This window comes from Galdieria sulphuraria, assembly GCF_000341285.1.
Source record: "Galdieria sulphuraria unplaced genomic scaffold scaf_22, whole genome shotgun sequence".
In the NCBI taxonomy this organism is placed as follows: domain Eukaryota; phylum Rhodophyta; class Bangiophyceae; order Galdieriales; family Galdieriaceae; genus Galdieria; species Galdieria sulphuraria.
The window spans coordinates 166,943-176,453 of NW_005178453.1; the positions used below are offsets into that span (position 1 = coordinate 166,943).

The 9,511-nt window shown below is 35.8% G+C and overlaps 5 protein-coding genes across 6 annotated transcripts; 3 read left to right on the forward strand and 2 right to left on the reverse strand.

The window, feature by feature from the left end:
• Positions 1 to 17: 17 nt before the first annotated feature.
• On the reverse strand, positions 18 to 2,418 carry Gasu_29700 (archaeal ATPase). The gene is made up of 3 exons (XM_005706216.1): positions 2,167 to 2,418; positions 1,201 to 2,108; positions 18 to 1,088 (listed from the first exon to the last, which is right to left on the reverse strand). The coding sequence occupies exons 1-3, from the start codon at positions 2,271 to 2,273 to the stop codon at positions 151 to 153; spliced, it is 1,953 nt and encodes a 650-aa protein (XP_005706273.1). The 5' UTR covers positions 2,274 to 2,418; the 3' UTR covers positions 18 to 150.
• Positions 2,419 to 2,770: 352 nt separating this feature from the next.
• On the reverse strand, positions 2,771 to 4,968 carry Gasu_29710 (archaeal ATPase). Its single transcript, XM_005706217.1, has 2 exons — positions 4,711 to 4,968; positions 2,771 to 4,611 (listed from the first exon to the last, which is right to left on the reverse strand). The coding sequence occupies exons 1-2, from the start codon at positions 4,947 to 4,949 to the stop codon at positions 2,835 to 2,837; spliced, it is 2,016 nt and encodes a 671-aa protein (XP_005706274.1). The 5' UTR covers positions 4,950 to 4,968; the 3' UTR covers positions 2,771 to 2,834.
• A 1,820-nt stretch (positions 4,969 to 6,788) lies between these two features.
• On the forward strand, positions 6,789 to 7,859 carry Gasu_29720 (hypothetical protein). Of its 2 annotated transcripts, none has more exons than XM_005706219.1 (1): positions 6,789 to 7,859. In XM_005706219.1, the coding sequence occupies exon 1, from the start codon at positions 7,129 to 7,131 to the stop codon at positions 7,426 to 7,428; it is 300 nt and encodes a 99-aa protein (XP_005706276.1). In that variant the 5' UTR covers positions 6,789 to 7,128; the 3' UTR covers positions 7,429 to 7,859. The 2 variants fall into 2 exon arrangements, with proteins under 2 accessions (XP_005706276.1, XP_005706275.1); XM_005706218.1 differs by having other exon boundaries at positions 6,789 to 7,486.
• Gasu_29730 (uncharacterized protein) lies at positions 7,489 to 8,451 on the forward strand. The gene is made up of 2 exons (XM_005706220.1): positions 7,489 to 7,559; positions 7,609 to 8,451. The coding sequence occupies exons 1-2, from the start codon at positions 7,500 to 7,502 to the stop codon at positions 7,768 to 7,770; spliced, it is 222 nt and encodes a 73-aa protein (XP_005706277.1). The 5' UTR covers positions 7,489 to 7,499; the 3' UTR covers positions 7,771 to 8,451.
• Positions 8,452 to 8,758: 307 nt separating this feature from the next.
• On the forward strand, positions 8,759 to 9,097 carry Gasu_29740 (uncharacterized protein). Its single transcript, XM_005706221.1, has one exon. It carries the CDS (start codon positions 8,783 to 8,785, stop codon positions 9,053 to 9,055), a length of 273 nt encoding a protein of 90 aa, XP_005706278.1. The 5' UTR covers positions 8,759 to 8,782; the 3' UTR covers positions 9,056 to 9,097.
• Positions 9,098 to 9,511: the final 414 nt, after the last annotated feature.

The following is a 9,511-nucleotide window of genomic DNA, read 5'->3' on the forward strand; positions in this document are numbered from 1 at the left end:
AAATAAGACTACGACAGTTATGGTAATCTCCATTCATTTCAGAATCTTTTGATAAAGAAAGTTTAAGAAACTCCACATCCTTTACAAAATATTAAATTTCAAATATTTCAATGATAACAAAGAAGCATTCACTAGAACAACAAGATATTCCTAAATATTTTTGGAAAGCAATAAAACTATTTTTTGTAGTGTTGAAATGCCAATATTTCTCGAATGTGGATTATCCACAGCCTTGAAAGCGTTCCTTAAATTTGATAAAATGTCTTTGCCAATAAAGTTTTCTACATCGGCTTCAGAAAGAATAACCAATTCACAGTTGTGAGGAATCACGAAATCTCCAACACTATCGCCAAAAGAATAACAACGACTAGAATGATTCAAGTCCTCAGATACGTTGGTCGCTAACTGAGTACTCATAATAATCAACATACAATGCCAAGTAGGATGACTAGTCAATACTTGATCATGCACTGGTTTTAAAAACTTGTGAGCTTCTTCCAAAATTTCAATCCATCGAATACCATTACGACTCCATCGGCCTTTACAAGCAATACCCACTATCATCAAATTCTTCTCATTCGTTCTTCCATGCAACTTGAATAATATATCTGGACTATGAGATGTTGAATGAAATGGAATACATATCTTTTCAAATTCTAACATTTCTTCCACTATCCTTTCCCATTCATCATTGCTTCCAAATGTCATTCTCTCTGTTCCTGATACAGCTCTGGTATAATGTATAGATTTCATATAATAAGCAGCAGATTCGGAAGAAAATTGTAAATTCATTTCATTCCAAACACGAGACAATTGACCAAGAGTAGAAAACATTGAGCTGTTTGTAGGACGCCGAGAAAAATGTAAATAAAACAGTGTAGCAATAAGACCTTCCAAAATTCGACATTTCGACTCATAAAAGAATTCAACAAATTGAGACTTGAGAGTCTGTAAAAGTAACCATTCTAAACGATCATCCTTTAAGCCTTGGTCAATATATTCAATCAGTAACTTGGGAATCAACACTTCATAGCGTTCGTTGCCGTCTGGTTCTATAACCAATCGACGATAGAGACACATATCTGTAACTAGATCAAACAAAAACACATCAGAAATTTGAGCTCATTTGCACAGTTTCATCAAAATCAAATCGAATACGATACAAAGATAATAACGTAAGCATTCTTAACAAGCGCTTACGCTGCTCACTGAGACTTATCAGAAGAGGTAAGAATGTCGCAACACAATAATTTGTTACTAGAAAGCTATTCATTATGATCAAGAAGGTTTCCTTAGATAATAAGAAATTGTTGTTGGATGATTTATACAGCAAAAGGTAACTGATTGCTCGAACAAGTAAACCAGGAACACCACCAGTCAATTCCAACAACAATTCTGCAAGTTCACTAGTTGAGAAGTCTTTGTGACAAAGAATTTCTGAAACCTTTGGGCTCCCAGTGAATAAAAAGAAAGAACTTTTCTCCAAATGTTCCACGATACTATGTTTCTCAAGCGGCGCAAGAGGAATAAACACTAACTGAACTCTTGAGACTGAAGCTACGTAATTATATATATTTAAGTCTTCACTTTTCCCAACAACTATAAAAAACAAGTCGGGTTCTTTGCACAACTCACGAATAATATCGATAAAGTCGTCGTATGGTCGAACTCTACCGTCATGGGTTCTCTTGAAATGAAATTCGTCGAGACTTTCGTCAAGGACACCAACTTCGTCAAATGCCAACAAAAGAAATTGATCGGAAGGAATGCCCAAAGTCTTCCGTAGCTCCAGAATGAGAAAGCTTGGATAGGGAGGAAAGTGTCTGTAGGCTTCATCAGGCTTCATAAACGGTAGACCCATCTGATTACAAGCTGATCGGTACAATAAATAGTAGACTGCCCACTTTAGGTTGCGTTTTTCCTCGATGGGTCGAGTTGGCTTCAACTCCCTTAAATCCACAAAGAGCAACGAAGCCCTTTTCAGCTTCTCCAGGAAACCTCTTCGGTTGGCCTTCTCAGACTCACCAACGTAATCGAGACCTATCAGTGCACTTTCACCCATATTATACACCAGTTCCAAATAACTTTGTACGAATTTCGTCTTTCCACTTCCGAAGAGGTGGGGACCAAAGGGTATGACTGGTTTGAAAGGAATACCAAGTTTACGTAGAGTGTATAGCTGAAAACAACTGCTTTGTTACTACGCCAACATCTTGTTCTCGGTCTACTACAACCATGTCATATACGGTTTCTGGTTGAAACTCACTAGACATATCGTAAGCTATGAAGTAAACTATGCGACAGTAAAATACAACAATGGTCGATCAATCTTCTTCCAACAGTCCAATGCTCAAACTCTTGATTGCGACGAAAGTCTTTTGAAGCTTTGAACAAGTCTTGATAAGAACATGATTTGCCTTTTAGATAAAGACTATCTTTCTCATTTTTTTTGTAATAAAGAGTGGATATTGGTTTGTGTGCAATTGTATATAAAAACAACTTCTCTGAGCTATTAGAAAATAGACCAGCTGAGGAACTTTCAACTTAAGGCGAACTATAAATAAAGTCTTTGACGAATACAATACCTTGTATAAAACCCATTTGTCAACACTTTGGGACACTCTCCTGAGAAGTAACAAGAAGCAAACAAGACCTGTCAAACTGTGACAGTGACTTTTACAACAATAGGCTTATTTTGATTTTCGTGGTTAGTACCATATTAAGACAATAATCCTCAGAGTGAAAGCAAATAAGTTTTAACCGAGTTTCAAACATACAAAACAAGTTTATTTGCTCTTCAAAACAAATCACAAAGTGAAGGATTGAGTTAGAATCTATTGCCAACTTAAGAAACTGTTACGGATTCTATCAAGTAAATCTAATCCAAAATCCCAAAAAGTAGGATTATGAGAAACACCAAATACTCTTTCAAGTCCGCTCAATATTTCTTCGTCAATCAGCATTTGGACATCTCTTTCACAAAGAATAACAAGTTCACAATTATCAGGTACTTTGAACGAATCATTTCCAATAAACATTCCACTGGAGTAACAACGACTCTGATTACCCAACTCATTAGAAACATTCAAGGATAACTTTGTACTAACGATAATAAGCATACAATGATGAGAATCCATTGCACTGGATAAGACTTGATCATAAACAGGATATAAAAATTTCTTGGCTTCATCTATAATATCTGACCAGCCAATTCCTTCCGACTTCCAACGTCCTTTACATGCAACTCCAACAGTAAGAACTTTGGGTTCCACAGGAGATTGTAATTGGAATATAATATCAGGACTATGAGAAGTAGCGTCCAAAGGAATGTAAATAGTCTCTAAATAAAGTGTCTCTCGAATAATCTTATTCCATTCAGTATTGGCAAAAGTTCTTCGACTCTTGTTCGATTCACTTCTTGTTTCTCTAGAACTAACAACAGACTTGATATAGTGAATAGGTGATATTGTACTGATTGGAAGTTTCATTTGTTTCCATATCGGAGACAATTGACACAACAATTCTCTCAACTCATTTCGATTCTTTGAAGACAACATCAAAACTAGTCGTAAAGCAACAATTCCTTCAAATACACGACACTTTGAATAGAAGAAACAATCTACTGGTTCTACATCAAGTGATCCAAGAAGTATCTTTTCCAAAGAAGATATGGAAGGGTCCCTCTTGAAGATTCCAACAAATACTTTTGGAATCAGGACTTGAAAAGTATTCTGGTCAATAGGATATCGATATAGTCCCATTTCAGTGACTGCATCAAATAAAAAAGACTCCGAGGTCAATATGTCATCTACTTGAAACGGTATACGATAAAGAGCCATCATCAAAAGTATATCAAAAACACTTTTTCTATCCTCGTCCAAAATCAATATTCGTTCCACAAATGGTTCAGCACAAATTCTTCGGAAATCGTAGTCATTCATACACGTCAAACATTCTTCTTTCGATATGAAAGGCTTATTTCTCATTTCCACATAATTCAAAAGCATATTCACAGCACGAGTCAACAAACCAGGAACTCCACCTGTACATTCCAATAACGAATCTGCCAATTCATTTACTGAAAATGAAGAACTACATAAGACATTACAAACCGGAACTTGAGTAGGTGTCTCAAGAAGACTTTTTTGAAGGAACTCAACGATACTGGAAGCGTCCAAAGGTGATAAAGGGATAAAATGTAATATAACTCTTGATAGCCCAAAAGCCACATCATTCTTAATACTTAAACCCTTGCTTTTCCCAACAACAATAAAAAACAAGTCGGGTTCTTCGCACAAATGACTAATGATACCAAAAAAGTCATTGTACGGTCGAACCACACCTTTGTCATTCTTCTCCAGTTCAAAAAAAGTTGCCTTTGTATCAAACACACCAACTTCGTCAAATGCCAACAAAAGATATTGATCGGAAGTAATGCCCAAAGTCTTCCGTAGCTCTGGAATTAGAAAGCTTGGATAGAGAGGAAAGTGTCTGTAGGCTTCATCAGGCTTCATAAACGGTAGACCCATCTGATTACAAGCTGATCGGTACAATAAATAGTATACTGCCCACTTTAGGTTGCGTTCTTTCGGTTCTGTGGGCTTCAACCCCCTTAAATCCACATAAAGCAATGAAGCCCTTTTCAGCTTCTACAAAAAGGTTCTGCTCGAAGGGTCCGAAGCAAAAGTCGACAGAAAATTTTCACCAAACCTTTGCACCAACTCCAAATAGGTTCGGGCAAAGGTCGTTTTGCCCGAGCCAAAGAGATGGGGGGCAAATGGTATGGTCAAGCGATAGTTGCAACTACTTGTTACACCCCTGAGTTGCTCTCGGCCGCTATGAAGATAATACAGTTCTTCTGTCACTCGAAAAACATCTCTTTCACGATCTACTACCACAACAGACTCAAACTTGACAAAAGCTTCCCACTTTTCATCCAAACTCGCCATCGCCAAAGAGAAATTAAACAATCTTCTGTTTATTTCGGAGTACAAAATATAAATAAATGAACGATTAACTGTTTGTTTGTCGGTCACAACAACAACAAGGAAAATAGTAAAGGATACCAATCCAACTTCTTCTCTTTATCAACTGATGACTATATCATAACCTTTATGGCTTGGACTGAGATGATTTGAACTATGGAAGAACGATCAATATGGCTTTTTCAACTATCGATATTCTTATTCTCGTATGCCAATATAATGGCAACTCTCATAGGGTACAAGAACGATTGGAAGGAAGCCAATGTTTATTTCACAAGTTTTTTATGCTCTTTGAGAGTATAAAGCTATTAAACATGGCCCATTTTCAAATAGATAAGAAAGTTTCTTTCAGAATTTTCGAGAGTAGTCATGAGAGTTCCGAGCAATATAGATTGTTCATGAAGAATTTGTTCCATAGACGTCTCTCTCTAGATTTTCTGTATTTTATGGAATAGTTTTTACGTCACTTTTGCTTCATTTCGAAACACGGAACTAGAGTATGAACCAAGTCATTCTCTTTTGTAGTCTACCCAAAAGCTCCAGTTGAAATATATTATTTAGTAGAAATGCAGAAACCCGCAAGCACAACACTCCTTTATTCTCAGCAATCACCAAATTCCTTTCTTACGATATCATGACAACTAGCAGCTTATCACAAAAGCTACAAAAATTGATGATAGCAAAAGACAAACCAAAACAAACGTGCAAAGAAGGATCCAAAATATCTCGTGATTTTATCAAATCTCAGAAACAACATTGACTCACACAAGTGTATCATCAATACTCAATTTCTGTAAGAGTCAATAACTCCTGTTTCTTTCTCCTCTGAAATTACTCACAGACAATAGTAGCATTTGATACTGTGAATTCTGTTAAGAGGAGAAAAGATATTTTTCAAGAAATTCAATTCAATCGAATTGAGTCTATTCTAGCGACTCTCTTCTCGTATCTTGTCATTGCATAGCATTTGAATCATAGTTGAATTCCTTCTCCTCAATAGTCGACTATACATTTGAGGTGCTTTTGAAGGTAAACATGACCGTTTAGTTTAAAATGTTTTGCTGCATCCTCTTGTACGATAAACTTTGTAAAAACCACAACTTTTAAAGATATACAAGAAAGCAAACTATAAAAAGTACAAAGCTACTTTAGGAGCGAGATAACTCCAAGAGGGCTATTATCTCTTCCAATATAAAAAAAGGTAAAACTTTTAAAAGATCTGCAAATTCAAAGAACGATTTGTCCAGCTGCATTTGAGTCCTAATCTTCTTCCATTCTCAACCATCAGCTCATTGAATAAGTGAGTCACTATACAAAAGTTCATTCCGTTAGGCACTTGGAAGAAGACTCGTGCGAAATATAACCCGATAGGGACACTAATAGAGGCTTCCTTTTGGATATTAGTAACGAGAATCAAAGACAACTCAACGTTTCGTATAAAAAACGGGTCTAGTCAAATAGAAAAAGAAGAGAAACGCTACTAGAGACAAGTCAAACTACAAAAAAAAAAAAAGACGCTCAACTAGCAAACATACTCAACAGCGAATAAAAATGTCGTCAACTCGCAAACAATATTCAGCAGAATAAGATAAAACAATTTAACTGATTCCTTTGTTGAGTCAAATCTCAAATTTATATTGTGATTGTTATCCAAACCGGTAAAGGTCTTGTTCTTTTAAATATACTCGATAAATTTCGTCTATTAGTAAAAAAGAATATAAATGTAGAAATAATGGAAAAATAAGAATCTTTCATCTCTTCTTGGCAAAGTAAAAAAGAAAGGTGAATCTTGAAATATATGTGCAAGGAGAAGTAAAAGCGTCACCACTTTTACTGTTGTTATACCAGTCAAAACTCTGTACAAGTTGCTTATGAAGAGAACAAAGCGAGACCCTTGTAACTTTTGAGGCTCGATCCTCCTTGTCGTAAGTAGTTTATGTATTTGTACATAGACAAAAGAATTCAAACCTTTGGTCAGTTTTTTGTTGTAGCCTTGTCCTCTCTATACTTTCCAACTCTAGGGTTGAGTATATAATTATTTCTTCTTTGCAGTTCACAGTGGCATAAAGACTATTCCTTGAGCCTATTTTGCATAGAAGGAAAGGCTATAGTTCTTACACAGAAAGCCAACAGAATTATTTCCATGAAACTGGAAAATGACCATTTTATACATTGTGAAGCAGTTTTCCAAGGTTTTGAGAGGCTAACAAAGGAAGATTCTGAGATCGAGAACGAGTCGAAAACTGGTTATAGCAAAACCCGTTTTTTGATTTGTTATCCAAGTAGGGTCACAGGAAGTCTGAAATTTACCTTAGAGACAAGTTTTGTCAAACTCAACTCTGTTAAAAGGTACAGTGTCGATAGTAAGTTGACAGGAACTTTGTTACAACACTATTTTTCTCCTTTCACAACATTACTCTGGTGTGAGATTGGTTGTATCTAGCACATTTATTATTAAAGTAGCTCTTTCCAAGTCTCCAAGTAAAATATTTTCTTTCATAAAACTCATTAGCCATGCAAGATACTATACCTCCAATGGAAAGGAGACAATACATAGCAATTCTTCTCGTCATAGTCCAACTGGAAATTACACAATAGTTTAAGAAGGGCCAGTGTTGTTAAGGCTTTGAACTTGGTCAAGTTTACTTCTGAAACTTTTCCGACTTTAATTTCCAACTCATTCGTTGTTTTAGTTGGACAAGTGGATTTCTATTATCTACGTTTCTTTTTTAAGCCTTGCAGTTCATTCCTTTATAAAAATCCATCGAGTCGTCTTGAGCTCTGAGTTCCGGATAGACTGTAGTGTTTTTCTTTGGTTCGTACAACATTGACTATCTCTTTGACTTTTACATACCTTATGCAAGACTTGTTGTTATTTCATTTCTGGTCTTGTATGGAAATCTGTGAGCTGTATTGTCAAGAAAAGAGCAAAGACAAAGGAGTTTAAGCTTTTGTTGAGTTTCACTACATTACCCAATTAGTTGTCTCGCAAGTTCATTTAGATTTAGTTTTTACTGATAACTGTTGCAGAGCATTTTTGTGTATGTATTAGCAGTTGACAGTCTAGTCTTGTAGTCGATTGTTGAGAATCAGTCTTGGGTTAATATTTCAAAGATGTTTTTCAAGAAACCAGTTAGACACTTAGTTGAGTGTTTTGGTCAGTATAAAGAGTTACTTTCCGTATGATAGTTTTCGTCTTCTATGTGACTTCTTTCAAGATAGGAAACGTGGTCTGTAACTCTGCAACAGGTTTTATAGTGTAAACGATATTCGCACTCTTTGTAAAATTCATTCATTTTCCAGAATAGCATAGGAAAGTCTCGAGTCCATCATTGCATATTTTTAATGGCTGTTTGTGTTGTCGAGCGTTTATATCAATTCTCTATTGATACGAGTATATATTTTGAAATAATATGGATGGAGGGCTTTAGATAACGAAAAGCTGAATAAACTTGTATTTTGAAAGCAAGGGACAAGTTTTCAGTTCAAAATATACTCAACTTGTTGGGAACCATGAAATAAAGCAAGCAAAAGGACACTGTTGAAAATCTTGGTTGTTTTCACCTGGGTAAAATGTTTTGACGATGGCGACTGTAGCTACTAGTCCGTTTTGAGAAACGCCTTTGTTTTTTTGAATAAGTGGGTTCACAGAGGGTGAAATATATCTAAAACGATATGTAAGTCGTAAGAGTGATAGTAGTGAAGCCAGTATTGCTGTTGTTTCTGAAAGGCATCTATTGCAAGTTGTCATTTGGTCCTTATATAGTTGAAAAGGAGGGTAACAGTAATAGCAAAGTATGAATGGGAAAAAAGGAGACTTGTGTGAAACAGTATTTGCCTTGTCAAGAGTGCTGCTGATCTGCTTTCACTTTCAACACACTGAAAGTCATGCTGTTGAAAGTAGTGGTAGTTGTAGCTGTCAAAAAGGTGAAAAGGAGAAACAACATTTTGTACAAACAGCTTGCGTTTGGATAGTATACAAAGCAGCTCTGAAAGAAACTCACGAAGGATGGGGAGAACACGAACAATATTACACGAGTGCACATATTGATATCATCGTGTCCGACTAGAGTTTTTGGTTCGACTCTGAAGATAAAGTCCAACTTCTGGTAAATAATTCCTAGAAAGCATACGCAGACGAACAAAGTGGTTTGCAAATACATTGACACGAACCATAAAACATTTTTCGACTATCACAGCAAAATCAAACCATTCGCCACTACTTGAAATTCAACCAGAACAGCAACAACAACAAATATGAGCCAAAGCATAGTACAGTATAGCATAATCATCAATTAAACAAAGAGAATGATTCCTGCTTCTATCTACTACTGCCTTCGTCGTTGGATGACAGGAAGCGGAAAAGTGCCATTGATTTAGTTGAATTGGAAAAAGAAAAACAACAACAACAACAACAACTTAAGAAATAAGACATGTATTACTGTAGTAGTACATGGAATATTAATAATAGTTTTCGTCATAAAAGTACGAAAAAGAACGAATTTTGACCATACAGGAAAATTGTA